We start from the raw sequence: 15,994 nt of genomic DNA on the forward strand, positions 1-15,994 counted from the left end.
ATTTTAACGATTTTTTTAAACACCTTATTTCCCCTATATAAATGACCGATATTATTATTATCTGTCTTACACAAATCCAGTATTTATTTTGTCTTTTCCTCTCACTTGTCTTCTTTTCAGTACAGTACCAAATGGACTGAAAACTCTTTTTTGATCAATTCTCTTATAAAGCTTGTAAGAGCATCTTCTTTATTTACGCGCCCTCTGCTCTGTGTCACCGTTCAAATGGCCGCAATTTAAATAATTACCGGTTGGAATCAATTTGAATCAATTTACGATATATCTATCTATCTATCTATCTATCTATCTATCTATCTATCTATCTATCTATCTATCTATCTATATATATATATATATATATATATCGTTACATTTCGGGTCACAGACCTGTCTTTATGGGTCGCGAGTACATATTATTATTATATATTTTTTTACCTTCCTTACAAAAGAATACTAAACGTGTCTGTGTCTGTGTGTGTGCGTGTGTGTGTGTGTGTGTGTGTGTGTGCGTCTGTGTGTGTGTGTGTGTGTGTGTGCGTGCGTCCATGTGTGTGTGTGTGTGCGTCTGTGTGTGTGTGCGTGCGCAGCGCCGTGAGGCCGGCAGAAGGACGTACGTCAACATGTGTTCAGGGGAGATGAAGCTGACCTGGCCCGTCAAGGACCTGATCCCCAACGGAGAGTACTACTTCAGAGTCCAGGCGGTCAACAAGATCGGAGGAGGAGAGTTCCTAGAACTCCGTAACCCCGTCATCGCAGAGGACCAGAAACGTACGACAGCTCTTTCTACATGAATAGATAGCAAAACGATACGATACGATACATAGTCAATGTTGCTGTTTTCATTTCGATATACTTTTAGATTTTTCGATGCAGTTACTATATTGTTACACCCCTATTTACAACTCATGTCAATGTTTTTCTCCCCCAGATCCCCCGGACCCTCCCGTGGACGTGGAGACCAACTTCCCCACAGCCAGCACCATGACGCTGACCTGGAAGCCCCCCATGTACGACGGAGGCTGCAAGATCATGGGCTACATCCTGGAGAAGATCGTGAAGGGCGAGGAGGCGTGGTCCCGATGCAACGACTTCCTGGTCCCCGTGACCTCCTACACCGTCAGGGGACTGACGGAGGGCGCCAACTACCAGTTCAGAGTGACCGCCGAGAACGCCGCGGGCCTCAGCGAACCGTCCCGCGCCTCGCCATTCGCCAAGGCCTTGGACGCCATTGGTAAGACTTGAATGACGGCCCTATCTGTCAGGCCTATTAAATGACCAACGCGTTTCAGCGTGGCCATTTTAAGCCACTTCGTTGACCGAATGAAAGCATCAGTTGGGTCTTCATTCCTTCCAGCTCACTGCAGAATGAGACACATATGCATATACATCTCTAAATACAAAGCGTAGATCCACACAGCATTGACCAATCATATCATGTTCATGTCACCCCACAGATCCACCCAAGGTGTTCCTGAGTGGCAGCCTGCAGTCCGGCCTCAACGTCAAGAGAGGATACGAGATCACCCTGACGGCCAACATCTCCGGAGCTCCGTACCCGGAGATCACCTGGTACCGGAACGACGAGGCCATCCGGCCCGAGCCCCTGAGGGTCCGCGGAGAGAAGCCCGTCAAGAAGGAGACGGTGCCGAAGAAAGACGAGAAGGAGGAAGGAGAGAAGAAGGAGGGAGAGGAGGAGGCAGCCAAGACGGAGGAAGGAGCCGAGAAGAAGGAGGAAGTAGCAGCAGCAGAGCCAGGTCATTATGGTTAACATAAACTAAAATGAAAAAAAAAACGAGAAAAAAAAAATGAAATTAATCAAAAATAGAATTGAATAAACTAAACGATAGCTAACTGAAACTGTATTGTGTGTTTACAAAACAAACTAAAACCAACGGAAATGATAGACAAAATGCCCTTAGTTTTATTTATTTATTTATTTATTTTAAGCTTTTTGGGATGATATGGAATCTTAATCTGTTTATTTTGTTTTACCACCACCATAATTATGGCACCTTGCGGTCCTTGACAATCTGACAAAATAACCGAAAGTATAAAAATAAAAAATAAAATAAAACTAACACGAAAACGAATAACTAACTAACACTATTATAAAAAATGAAGAACTAATAAAAACTAGCAAATCCGACCGACTCTAGAAACAAATTAAAAAATAACTGAATTAAAAACAAAAGGAAGTAAAACTAAAGTGAAGGTTATTGTGACGTTGCAGCAGCAGAGAAGAAGGAGGAAGGAGTCGAGGAGACCAAGGAGGGAGAGGAAGGAGCAGAGAAGAAGGAGGCGGAGCCAGCAGTGGCAGAGGCGGAGCCAGTGGTGGAGGAGGAGGAGGAGTCAGACTACCCGACGCTCAGCGAGCGTCTCACCATCGACAACAGCCACCGGGGGGAGTCCCACCTCACCGTGAGGGACAGCGTGCGCGGAGACCATGGCGTTTACACCGTCAAGGTGGTCAACAGCCACGGGAAACACACTGCCGTCTGTGAGGTCAACGTCCTCGGTGAGTATTCTGTCCCGCTCCGTTCTATCGTAAATAATACCGGCGATAGGCCGGTCCGAATGGGACGATATCTGATAGGCCGGTCCGATTGGGCCGATATCTGATAGGCCGGTCCGATTGGGCCGATATCTGATAGGCCGGTCCGATTGGGGCGATATCTGATAGGCCGGTCCGATTGGGCCGATATCTGACGGCATTTTTAGACCCAGATTTAGAAAATTACATTCTGCAGACACTTAAAAAAATATATGTTTATTTATTTTCTTACTTGACAAAAGTTTTATACAACAATTGTTATTCACATATACCCCCCCCCATACCAGAAATAGCAGTGTAAATATTGAAAATCAAATCTTTAAATAGATTATCAATAGGATATGTCCGTGAATTAAAAAATAATACAAATATAATAAATCCTAAACTAAAAAAGAAAAGTGATCTTTTTTCGTTTTTTTAATAACTTTAAATAAATGTACTGCTGAAAAGTTATTCAGTTTTTTCTAATTGAATTGAATTGACAATGAACGCGTGGCAACGGCGCTACGGCGCCAGCGGACACGTCTACTGGTGGCGTTACGTAAACACTAATGCGTGGCTCCTCCTCCTCCTCCTCCAGACGCTCCCGGCCGTCCGGTGAACTTCCGCTTCGAGGAGATCCGTAAGAACTCGGTGCTGTGCCGCTGGGACGCCCCTCTGGACGACGGGGGCAGCGAGATCCTCAACTACACCCTGGAGAAGAAGGACAACACCAAGGCCGAGTTCGGCTGGAGCTCCGTCACCACCATCCTGGCCAGCTGCCGCTTCCTGGTGCCCAAGCTCATCGAGAAGAAGGAGTACATCTTCAGGGCCGTGGCCGAGAACAAGTTCGGGCCCGGCCTGCCCTGTGTCTCCAAACCCATGATCGCCAAGAATCCCTTCGGTGCGTTTCAGCCTCTCCCCCCCCCCCCCCCCCCCCCCCCCCCTTTATTATATTTAAGCAACATTGCAGCAAGTTAAAACGCTCACAAACTGTCAACGACGGGTTGTATTATATATTTGCATTGTTGTTGTATTCTCTCAGAGCTTCCTGGCATCCCCGACAAACCAGAGATCATGGACGTCACCGCCAACAGCATGGTGGTGACCTGGGTGCCTCCGGAGGACAACGGAAACGCCATCGTGGGATACTGGGTGGAGAAACGGGAGATCAACAGCACCCACTGGGGGCGAGCCAACAGGTGAGTGGAGACACCACAGATCAACAGCACCCACTGGGGGAGAGCCAACAGGTGAGTGGAGACACCACAGATCAACAGCACCCACTGGGGGAGAGCCAACAGGTGAGTGGAGACACCACAGATCAACAGCACCCACTGGGGGAGAGCCAACAGGTGAGTGGAGACACCACAGATCAACAGCACCCACTGGGGGAGAGCCAACAGGTGAGTGGAGACACCACAGATCAACAGCACCCACTGGGGGAGAGCCAACAGGTGAGTGGAGACACCACAGATCAACAGCACCCACTGGGGGAGAGCCAACAGGTGAGTGGAGACACCACAGATCAACAGCACCCACTGGGGGAGAGCCAACAGGTGAGTGGAGACACCACAGATCAACAGCACCCACTGGGGGCGAGCCAACAGGTGAGTGGAGACACCACAGATCAACAGCACCCACTGGGGGCGAGCCAACAGGTGAGTGGAGACACCACAGATCAACAGCACCCACTGGGGGAGAGCCAACAGGTGAGTGGAGACACCACAGATCAACAGCACCCACTGGGGGAGAGCCAACAGGTGAGTGGAGACACCACAGATCAACAGCACCCACTTGGGGCGAGCCAACAGGTGACCACAAACGGCCTCGACAGCGCATTCCGTGGTTGGGAGAGATGGCGTTATTTGTTTTTTTGGGGACCTGATCCTAGATGTGTTGTTGTTGTTTATGGTGTAAATTCCAACGAGGAGAGATGTAACAGTCGTGGATGTGTTTGCAGGGACCTGGTGTCAGACACAGAGCTGTGTGTGTGTTCTGATGGTTGTGTTTGTGTTTGCAGGGACCTGGTCTCAGACACAGAGCTGTGTGTGTGTTCTGATGGTTGTGTTTGTGTTTGCAGGGACCTGGTCTCAGACACAGAGCTGTGTGTGTGTTCTGATGGTTGTGTTTGTGTTTGCAGGGACCTGGTCTCAGACACAGAGCTGTGCGTGTGTTCTGATGGTTGTGTTTGTGTTTGCAGGGACCTGGTCTCAGACACAGAGCTGTGCGTGGAGAACCTGATGGAAGGCCTCACCTACATCTTCAGAGTAGCAGCAGAGAACCAGGCCGGACCGGGAAAGTTCAGCCTGCCGTCGGAACCCAAGACCGCACAGGCTGCAATCTGTAAGTACAGTAGACATGTCTACACACACACACACACACACACACACACACACACACACACACACACACACACACACACACACACACCCACACACACACACACACACACACACACACACACACACCCTGTGTTGTTGTTATTAGGAACACGATTCGAGTAAGTCTGAGCATAATATTTCTCCCCCTCCCTCAGTGCCTCCCGGCCCCCCAGCGCCTAGAGTAACGGAGACGACCGACCACTCCATCGACGTGGAGTGGGACATCCCCGTGGACAACGGCGGCGGGGAGATCATCGGCTACCACGTGGAGAAGTGCCTGGCCGGTCAGAAGGACTGGTCCCGCGCCACGGAGCGCCTGCAGAAGACCCGCACCTTCACGGTGTTCGGAGTCCGAGACGGAGGGAAGTACATGGTGCGCGTGATGGGCGTCAACTCAGCGGGAGAGGGAACACCCGGCCTGACCCAGCAATGTATCGTCAGGAACCCTGCAGGTACGGACAGGCTCGATTAACACCATACTTTAGCTATTGAAAAATAACAGCTCTGCTATTTTTTCTTTATCTTTGAATATATATTCTTTCAGAGCAAAAGAGCGTTATTTTGTTTAAATAGCTCTATATTGTAAGCTCTATAAACACCCCCCTCTCCCCCACAGAGCCCCCAGTGATCGATATGGACCTGAACATTAAGAACAACGGCGTGATCATCCGCGCCGGGGAGAACCTGTGGCTGCCGGTGACCGTGCACGGGAAGCCCCGCCCCTTCATCACGTGGACCATCGAGGAGAAGAAGCCCGACGAGAAGCGCGTGGAGATCCTGGAGGAGGGCGAGCAGAGCATCGTGTCCATCAAGAAGGCGGACCGCGGCGACTGCGGGAAGTACGCCATCAGCGCCTGCAACCCCAGCGGCATCAAGAACGCCTGGTGCCGCGTGGACGTCGTTGGTGAGTGGGATGTGGCGTTGGTGCCGTTATGATGCGTTCACAGTCACGCGGCAGGCAGATGCAAAGATGCAAAGATTCACAGCACATGTGTTGTCTTTGTATCTGAAGTATCAACTTATTTGTAGCTTTGTATCTTTGTATCAGCATTTTTTTAGCAGCTACAAACGTCGGATTTGCTTTGCATCGTCACGTCGCTGTGCTCCCATTGACAATGAATGGTAGACTGTATCTTTGCATCGTCACGTCGCTGTGCTCCCATTGACAATGAATGGTAGACTGTATCTTTGCATCGTCACGTCGCTGTGCTCCCATTGACAATGAATGGTAGACTGTATCTTTGCATCGTCACGTCGCAGGGCTTCCATTGACAATGAATGGTAGACTGTATCTTTGTAGCTGCCAGTGTGAACGCAGTCTTAAGAAGGGTCGAGACGGGATGAGACGTTTTTTTAAGGTCACCTTTTTTTTTCCAGCTAATTTAAATCATATTGTTACAGGTGTATTGCTGAGGACCCCCCAGGGAGTGGAGTGATGACCCACCAAACTAGATAACTGACATCTCTCTCTGTCTCTGTCTCTCTCTCCCCCCCCCCAGACGTCCCGGGCCCGTGCACGGACCTCAAGCCCGTGGTGGTGACCCGCAGTATGATCTTCCTGAACTGGGACGACCCCGATGACGACGGAGGAAGTGACATCACAGGCTTCGTGGTGGAGAGGAAGGACGCCAAGATGCACTCGTACCGCCAGCCCATCGAGACCGTGGGCTCCAAGTGTGAGATCGCCGGCATCGTGGAGGAGATGGAGTACATGTTCCAGGTCACCGCCAAGAACAAGTACGGCCTGGGTGTCCCCGTGGAGCTGGGCCCCATCAAGGCTGTGGACCCCCAGTGTAAGAACCATTTAAATAATAATGATTTATTATTACACTTCTATTTGGATTCATTTTCTAACACATTCTGAACGGGAACCCTGCGCTACGAGCTTGTAGATCTGCTATTTTTGAAAAATCGTGAAAATGTGGAATTCACTTGCAACAGCATGTCCACATTTTTGGTATTGCTGCTTTTACTTAAATAACAAAAACTCTGAGTATGTCTTCTCCACCACTGCATAACGAGTTGTCTGAACTGTCACAACAATCCCCTGAACATCTCCTGAACATCTCCTTCCTTCCAGGTCCTCCCAGCTACCCGGAGAAGTTCCACTACACAGAGCGCACCAAGAACTCCATCACGCTGGCGTGGAAGCCTCCGCGTAACGACGGCGGCAGCCCCATCGTGGGCTACACGGTGGAGAAGAAGAGGATGGACCAGGAGAAGTTTGAGCTCTGCAACGCCGAGCTGTGTCCCAACCTGACCCTCACCGTGGACGGCCTGGAGGAGGGCTTCAAGTACGAGTTCAGGATCAAGTGTTCCAACCTGCTGGGAGAGAGCCAGCCGTCCATCCCCATGACGGTCATCATCCAGGATGACGAAGGTACGTACGACTGCCGGGAGTTAGGGCTTTGACTTCTAGTGATTTTTACTAGTTGACTAGTTGCCTAGTTCAGGGGTTCTCAACGTTTTTGTCCGGGGACCCCCGGAGATGCTTTGGCAGTGTCTCGGGACCCCGCCCCGCCCTGCCCCCTCCCGACCCCCAATATAAATTGACTGCTACAATAACCTTAATAATAGAGACAATACACCATAAATAAATACTGAAACCAGATAATCATTAGGGAAGGTGTATATGTGTACTATATGCAAACTCTTTATTTCCATTTTCCAGCCATTCAGTTGCAAAAAAAAATAATAATAATAATAATTTGGCGACCCCCAGAGGGGTCGTGACCCACGGGTTGAGAACCCATGGCCTAGTTTACTAGTCGACTAGTAAACTATAGTCAAATAGTACCAAAAAGGTCAACTAGTGGATTTACTAGTCGACTAGTTGGATATAGTCGACTAGTTGCTTAAATCCCTAGCGTCCAGTGCCGACCGGTGTTGACACGTTGGATATATTCCTGCCTCCCCCTCTGCAGCTTCTCCAGAGATCAAGATGCTGAAGGTGTTCAAGGGAGACTCCATCGTGGTGAAGAAGGGCGAGCCCATCGAGATCCCGGCGGACATCATGGGTCTGCCCATCCCCAAGGTTGAGTGGAGCAAGGACGACGTCCTGATGGACGCCGAGCCCACCGACGCCCTGAAGATCGAGACGGTGGACACCGGCCGGGTGAACTGCAAGACCACCCTGAGCATCCCCTCGGCCAACCGCCGCGACAAGGCCGTCTACACCATCACCGCCTCCAACAACATGGGCACGGTCTACCACCATGTCACCGTCATGGTGCTGGGTGAGTGGTCCCTCCTCTCCTCTCCTCTCCTCTCCTCTCCTCTCCTCTCCTCTCCTCTCCTCTCCTCTCCTCTCCTCTCCTCTCCTCTCCTACCACCATGTCACCGTCATGGTGCTGGGTGAGTGGTCCCTCTCCTCTCCTCTCCTCTCCTCTCCTCTCCTCTCCTCTCCTCTCCTCTCCTCTCCTCTCCTCTCCTCTCCTCTCCTACCACCATGTCACCGTCATGGTGCTGGGTGAGTGGTCCCTCTCCTCTCCTACCACCATGTCACCGTCATGGTGCTGGGTGAGTCTCTCCTCTCCTCTCCTCTCCTCTCCTCTCCTCTCCTCTCCTCTCCTCTCCTCTCCTCTCCTCTCCTCTCCTCTCCTCTCCATTCTAAATGCATTGCTCTCCTCCCCCACAGATCGCCCCACTCCTCCCAGGAACCTGATTGAGTCCAACATCAGGGCGGAGTCCTGCTACCTGAACTGGGAGCCGCCATTGGACAACGGCGGCAGTGAGCTGACCAATTACATCGTAGAGAAGCTGCTGGTGGTGGAGGAGGCCGAGCTGGAGGTGGAGGTGGAGGAGGGAGAGGAAGTGCCCGAAGCGCCCGCTGCCCCCCAGTGGGAGGAGGTCACCAGCACCATCATCGAGAAGAAATTCGGGGTCCGTTTGTTTTCCTACTGCTTACTGTTGGTTTGGATTTAGTTTTAGTCATAGAGTCATTGAGTAAAATTGTATTTAGTTTTTTGTCATATTTTAGTCATGTTAGTCTGACTAAAATGTTTTAGTGTTAGTCTAGTATTAGTCGGTCAAATATCGTTTAGTCGACTACATCTACAGTTGATTTTGTCGACAGAAATATATTTCGGAGGGCCTTGATGACGTCGTAGATCTGCTATTTTCAGAGCACAACTAAACTCTTTCTCTCTCTCTCTCTCAGGTGTGGAACCTGGAGCCCAACAGGACCTACATGTTCAGGGTGCGCGCAGAGAACCGCTACGGTAAGTCTGAGCCGTGCCTGACGGAGCAGGTGCTCATCAAGGACCCCTTCGGCCTCCCGGGACCCCCCGAGAAGCCCAAGATCTCCGAGCACTCCAGGACCTCCATGACGCTGACGTGGGAGCCCCCGCGCGAGAGCGGAGGCTCCATGGTCACCGGCTACTGGCTGGAGAAGAGGGAGGTGGGCAGCGACTACTGGGCCAAGGTCAACAAGGTCCCCGTCAGCAAGAGAGGAATGAAGGGCTGGGAGTACCAGGTACGTTGTTTATTATTAATTATTATGACATAAACATTATGGGAGTACCAGGTACAGCATTTATACATTATTTATGAATTATTATGAGAAATAAATCTAAATAATGATGGTCAGCTTCCATCATTATTTATGAATTGAATGAATTAATTATTGACAGTGTGAGTTATTGTTATTATTAAAATGTTATCACCCTCTCCTCTGTTTGAAGGGACAGTAAGAGTTATTGATATTAAAATGTCTGACCCCTCTCCTCCAGGTGACTCGTCTGTTCGAAGGGACAGTATGAGTTATCGATATTAAAATGTCTGACCCCTCTCCTCCAGGTGACTCGTCTGTTCGAAGGGACAGTATGAGTTATCGATATTAAAATGTCTGACCCCTCTCCTCCAGGTGACTCGTCTGTTCGAAGGAACAGAGTATGAGTTCAGAGTGGCAGCCAGCAACTCCTCTGGAACCGGCGCCTTCAGCTCACCTTCTGACTCCGCCTTCGCTGTCGACCCAATCAGTGAGTAGTACACATTATTAGTACTAATACTACTAGTACTGCTATAATGGATAGGATACATAATACTAGTACTACTAGATATAGTACAATAATAAACACAGGGTCTGTGTTCTATATTGATTTTATTTACTCACAACCCGTAAGGGCTTACGGGTCGTGAGTAAATAAAATCAATATAGTGATAGTGAAAACAGCAGATCCACAAGATCCCAACAAGTAGATATGCTATTCTCACTGTATTTGTACAGCCGTAGGGCCTGGTAGTTACTTCACAATGAACAGCCGTAGAGCCTGGTAGTTACTTCAAAATGTGTTAATTCAAATGTGTTTGGATACATGGGAGAATTTTGGGATTTGGGGATTTAAGCTGAAAAGGTTTGAGGATCACTGATCTAAATTCTAAACATGCCTCCCCCCTCCCAGCTCCCCCCAGCATGCCCGCGGCTCCGGTGATCGCGGACAAGAACAAGTACAGCATCAAGCTGGCGTGGCAGCCCCCCCAGTGGGACGGCGGCAGCCCCATCAAGGGCTACATCATCCACATCCAGGACGAGGGCGCCCAGGACTGGATCCGCGTCAACGACATGGAGAGCCTGTGCACCGACACCACCTTCACCATGCCCAGCCTCAAGGAGCTGAAGATATACCGCTTCAGGATCAGCGCCGTCAACGACATCGGAGAGTCCGACCCCAGCCCCAAAACACAGGACGTCATGGTGGAGGACATTCACAGTGAGTCACCGCAGATTTATGGGGGAAAAATACATACAAATGAACAATGTTATTGTTGGTGTACTTCACAATAGAAGCTATATGTGTGTGACATCATCATCATACCCGGAAGTTATGCGGGAATGGCGACTGAGTGGCAAAAAAAAACTACTTTCTGGCCTTGACAGAAACAGAAAGGTCCTATATCTGATTGACAGCCCATACATCCACACAGTCTGATTGTATTAAATTACGTTAAACTCACCAACATTGCAGCTTGAATTATCCTCTTTCTATGTGCAAAGGACCCCATGTTGGGGAAACACACCTGTGTCCACTTGCCTTAACACTGACGTTGTCTCTCTCTCTCGCTCTCTCTTCCCCCCCCCCCCCCCTCCAGCCGAACCAAAGCTCAGCCTGGGCATGATGGCCGACGACCTGCTGTTCGTCAGAGCCGGAGAGCCGTTCAAGATCCCCGTGATCGTGGAGGGCCGCCCCGCCCCCAAGGTCACCTGGGACTTCTACGGAAAAGCCCCGACGGAGAGGAAGTTAAAACTGCACCAGCTGCCCATCGACTGCCAGGTACGGAACGCCAGGCGTTTAGACGTGTATAAACGTGTATAGAACGACTGCCAGGTACGGAACGCCAGGCGTTTAGACGTGTATACACGTGTATAGAACGACTGCCAGGTACGGAACGCCAGGCGTTTAGACGTGTATACACGTGTATAGAACGACTGCCAGGTACGGAACGCCAGGCGTTTAGACGTGTATACACGTGTATAGATCGACTGCCAGGTACGGAACGCCAGGCGTTTAGACGTGTATAAACGTGTATAGAACGACTGCCAGGTCAGAACGCCAGGCGTTTAGACGTGTATAAACGTGTATAGAACGACTGCCAGGTACGGAACGCCAGGCGTTTAGACGTGTATAAACGTGTATAGAACGACTGCCAGGTACGGAACGCCAGGCGTTTAGACGTGTATACACGTGTATAGAACGACTGCCAGGTACGGAACGCCAGGCGTTTAGACGTGTATAAACGTGTATAGAACGACTGCCAGGTCAGAACGCCAGGCGTTTAGACGTGTATAAACGTGTATAGAACGACTGCCAGGTCAGAACGCCAGGCGTTTAGACGTGTATAAACGTGTATAGAACGACTGCCAGGTACGGAACGCCAGGCGTTTAGACGTGTATAAACGTGTATAGAACGACTGCCAGGTACGGAACGCCAGGCGTTTAGACGTGTATACACGTGTATAGAACGACTGCCAGGTACGGAACGCCAGGCGTTTAGACGTGTATAAACGTGTATAGAACGACTGCCAGGTCAGAACGCCAGGCGTTTAGACGTGTATAAACGTGTATAGAACGACTGCCAGGTACGGAACGCCAGGCGTTTAGACGTGTATAGAACGACTGCCAGGTACGGAACGCCAGGCGTTTAGACGTGTATAAACGTGTATAGAACGACTGCCAGGTACGGAACGCCAGGCGTTTCGACGTGTATAAACGTGTATAGAACGACTGCCAGGTCAGAACGCCAGGCGTTTAGACGTGTATAAACGTGTATAGAACGACTGCCAGGTCAGAACGCCAGGCGTTTAGACGTGTATAAACGTGTATAGACGCAGCAGCAGCTGTTGGCCATGTAGTGTCTATTTTCACAGCAAATTTATGATGTCATCTTAGTCGTAGTCTTTTGAGTGAAATTGTCTAGTTTTAAAAGGTAGTCGACGAACATTTGCCAACATGGTTGTAAATGGGGGTGAAATAAAGCCACATTGAAAAGCAGTCGGTGGTATAGTAATAATCCTGTGTTGTGGTTCGCATAGATCTAGTAATAATCCTGTGTTAGTTCCCATAGATCTAGTAATAATCCTGTGTTGGTTCCCATAGATCTAGTAATAATCCTGTGTTAGTTCCCATAGATCTAGTAATAATCCTGTGTTAGTTCCCATAGATCGGTGCTATAGTAATAATCCTGTGTTGGTTCCCATAGATCTAGTAATAATCCTGTGTTGGTTCCCATAGATCTAGTAATAATCCTGTGTTAGTTCCCATAGATCGGTGCTATAGTAATAATCCTGTGTTGTGGTTCGCATAGATCTAGTAATAATCCTGTGTTAGTTCCCATAGATCGGTGCTATAGTAATAATCCTGTGTTGGTTCCCATAGCTTGAGAGCACAGACTCCTCGTCCGTGGTGAGCTTCCCTGTGGCCATACGGACTCACTCCGGTCGCTACACCATCGCCGCCAAGAACAAGACTGGCCAGAAGCACATCAACGTCTTCGTCACAGTCCTTGGTGCGTATAAACACTCGCTCACACACCCATTGTTCTCTGTGCTATTACAGACCCCCGGCGCAACGCCATGGTGATACTATAGGCAAATGTTTTAGTTTGAGTCTGACCGTGCCTGTTGTCCTGTCCACCAGACGTCCCTGGGGTGCCCAAGGAGCTGAGGGTGACGGACGTCACCAGGAGCACCATGAGGCTGATCTGGAAGCTCCCCGACACCGACGGAGGAGAGCGCATCAAGACCTACTACATCGAGAAGAGATGTGTGACCGACAAGGCCTGGACCATAGTAAGACCACACCACAACCCTTTACATCACATATATGACAAGGCCTGGACCATAGTAAGACCACACCACAACCCTTTACATCAAATATATGACAAGACCTGGACCATAGTAAGACCACACCACAACCCTTTACATCACATATATGACAAGGCCTGGACCATAGTAAGACCACACCACAGCACTTTACATCAAATATATGACAAGGCCTGGACCATAGTAAGACCACACCACAACCCTTTACATCAAATATATGACAAGGCCTGGACCATAGTAAGACCACACCACAGCACTTTACATCAAATATATGACAAGGCCTGGACCATAGTAAGACCACACCACAGCACTTTACATCACATATATGACAAGGCCTGGACCATAGGAAGATCACACCAACACATTTCATGAAACTAAATGTTACAAACGATGTTAGACTGACTGTGAACTGTATGTATGAGTGAACATGGATCATGTAAGCTGTTGTTTTGCTGTCCAGGTGAACGTAGCGTGTGCCAGCCAGGCCTACGTGTGCCCCGGCCTGTTGGAGGGTTCAGAGTATCTGTTCAGGGTCAAGGCCGAGAACAGACTGGGCTTCGGAGAGTACGCCCTCACCACAGACGCCGTCAAAGCCAGAGACCCCATCTGTGAGACAACATGAAATATTATTACTGAAATATAGTGTACAATATATCTACTGTATATAGCCCATATTGAAAGACATAATCATGTTTCTATACATTAAGCAGTCAACTAAACATGTCTCTCTCCTCTCCTCTCCTCTCCTCTCCTCTCCTCTCCTCTCCTCTCCTCTCCTCTCCTCTCCTCCAGACCCACCCGACCCTGCCACCCATGTGAAGATCAACCTGGTGACCAAGAGCACGGTGACCCTGACCTGGGAGGCCCCCAAGAACAACGGCGGCTCTCCGGTCTCTCACTACGTGATCGAGAGGCTGTGCTGGGACCCCAGCGCCAAGCAGAAGGAGACGTGGAAGCTGTGCAACAAGAGGAACGTAGAGGAGCTCACCTTCATCGTGGAGGAGCTGAAGGAGGTCAGTCTGGTGGTCATTATTATTATTAGTCTCATCATGTCTTTGGTTCATACCAACCAACATCCGCACGTCAGAAAGTGCTACACTAAATGGTGTCCCCCCCGACTCCCGAATAGCAGTGGATCTCATTGGCTGTGGAACCCCATTCGAAACAGATTTGGGGGCCTTAAGACTCTGACCTGTTTTTGGGGTGGTCCCCAGATGACGGTTAAATTAACCACTGCTGCCGCATATATCTTTAAGTTATTGAAGTATTGAATGTGTGAACATGTTTTAAACGTGCCGTCATCATTGCCAGGGAGGAGAGTACGAGTTCAGAGTGAAGGCCGTGAACGAGGCGGGACCCAGCAGGCCCTCGGCCACCGCTGGACCAATGTTCATCAAGGACCAGACCTGTGAGTTTTGGCTCTGCCAATCATAAAAAAACTGTGTGAACATTTTAGTAACCCCGTTATGGTCAATCCACTACCCACGGCTCCTCACTCTCTTCTCTTCTCTTCTCTTCTCCATCAGGCGCTCCAACCATCGAGGCGCGTGACGCCATCGAGGGCGAGGAGGGCTGCGACGTCAGCGTGCTGGGTAAGATCAGCGGCTGTCCGTTCCCCACGCTCAGCTGGCAGAAGGCGTCTCTGGCCAAGCCGGAGGTGAAGACGGCGGTCCAGTACGACCAACACATGAACAAGCTGGTGACGCACGACAAGTGCACGCTGCTGGTGCACCAAGCCACGCGCGAGGACAACGCCATCTACACCCTGACCGCCACCAACAGCCTGGGGACCGCCTCCAAGGACATCAAACTCACCGTGCTTGGTGAGTTTGATTAGTTTGTCGTCGCTACCGTCGGCTGGAAATCTCGTATCTTCATATTTCATGTTTTTCTTTCGTGATTGAATGCCCTACTTTGTTGTGCGAGCACAACAAGTACGCACAGAGAAACATACAAGGGATAAACATACAATAAACGCCATAAATTACAAATTAATACTTTGTGACTAAATGAGGTCTACATTCGTTCCACTGGAACGCAAGTACGTATTTCCATTTCCTGAATAGGTTTCAATTTCACCTGTGATACAGTTTCATTCCCGATTAGTTTCTGATCCAATAAAATGACCTCCCCCTCCCCCATCTCCCCCCTCCCCTCAGGTCCCCCCGGGCCACCCATGGGACCCGTGGTCCTGACGGAGGTGTTCGCCGACAGGATTGGCCTGTCGTGGAAGGCGCCCAAGGACGACGGCGGCTCCAAGATCACCAACTACGTGGTGGAGAAGCGCGAGGAGAACCGCAAGTCGTGGGTGCACGTGTCCGACGACCCCAAGGAGTGTGCGTACCTGGTGACGCGCCTCACCGAGAACCACGAGTACGAGTTCCGCGTATTGGCGCAGAACAAGTTCGGCGTGGGACCCGGCATCATCAGCCCCTCCGAGAAGGCCCGCAACCTCTTCAGTGAGTTCAGCATGCCGAGTGGCACCAACATGACATTTACATTTTAAATCATTTCAAGTTGAAATCATGTCCGTTTTGCCTATTTTAGGCTTTGTAAACAAACATTGCACAAGGCAGATATGTCAAACAACTGTATCAAATGTAATAATGTGGCCGAAAGCAGGCCATGTATTGTTAATGATTGTATACTTATTTACTGTATAAATAACCTGTTTTAATACCGAAAATAGACATGCTCACGGCAAAGCATTGTGAGCTTGTATATATCAGCTATTTTCCGCTATACGTTTGAAAGTGGATA

The 15,994-nt window shown here is 49.8% G+C and overlaps 1 protein-coding gene across 1 annotated transcript in view; it reads left to right on the plus strand.

Annotated features, from left to right (window-relative positions):
- ttn.2 (titin, tandem duplicate 2) overlaps nt 1-15,994 on the plus strand; it is a 267,448-nt gene that overhangs the window by 168,919 nt on the left and 82,535 nt on the right. The window contains exons 121-144 of the mRNA XM_079517777.1: nt 588-768; nt 929-1,231; nt 1,455-1,754; nt 2,231-2,515; nt 3,132-3,434; nt 3,576-3,732; nt 4,734-4,876; nt 5,070-5,366; nt 5,531-5,818; nt 6,414-6,707; nt 6,995-7,294; nt 7,839-8,150; nt 8,552-8,796; nt 9,074-9,388; nt 9,779-9,893; nt 10,317-10,625; nt 11,005-11,186; nt 12,789-12,918; nt 13,050-13,201; nt 13,695-13,842; nt 14,027-14,247; nt 14,546-14,642; nt 14,761-15,057; nt 15,394-15,693. Coding sequence (XP_079373903.1) covers nt 588-768; nt 929-1,231; nt 1,455-1,754; nt 2,231-2,515; nt 3,132-3,434; nt 3,576-3,732; nt 4,734-4,876; nt 5,070-5,366; nt 5,531-5,818; nt 6,414-6,707; nt 6,995-7,294; nt 7,839-8,150; nt 8,552-8,796; nt 9,074-9,388; nt 9,779-9,893; nt 10,317-10,625; nt 11,005-11,186; nt 12,789-12,918; nt 13,050-13,201; nt 13,695-13,842; nt 14,027-14,247; nt 14,546-14,642; nt 14,761-15,057; nt 15,394-15,693 — 5,674 coding nt within the window. The remainder of the gene's footprint in view (nt 1-587; nt 769-928; nt 1,232-1,454; nt 1,755-2,230; nt 2,516-3,131; nt 3,435-3,575; nt 3,733-4,733; nt 4,877-5,069; nt 5,367-5,530; nt 5,819-6,413; nt 6,708-6,994; nt 7,295-7,838; nt 8,151-8,551; nt 8,797-9,073; nt 9,389-9,778; nt 9,894-10,316; nt 10,626-11,004; nt 11,187-12,788; nt 12,919-13,049; nt 13,202-13,694; nt 13,843-14,026; nt 14,248-14,545; nt 14,643-14,760; nt 15,058-15,393; nt 15,694-15,994) is intronic.

This window comes from Electrona antarctica (genome assembly GCF_951216825.1).
Source record: "Electrona antarctica genome assembly, chromosome: 13".
NCBI classification, from domain to species: Eukaryota; Metazoa; Chordata; class Actinopteri; order Myctophiformes; family Myctophidae; genus Electrona; species Electrona antarctica.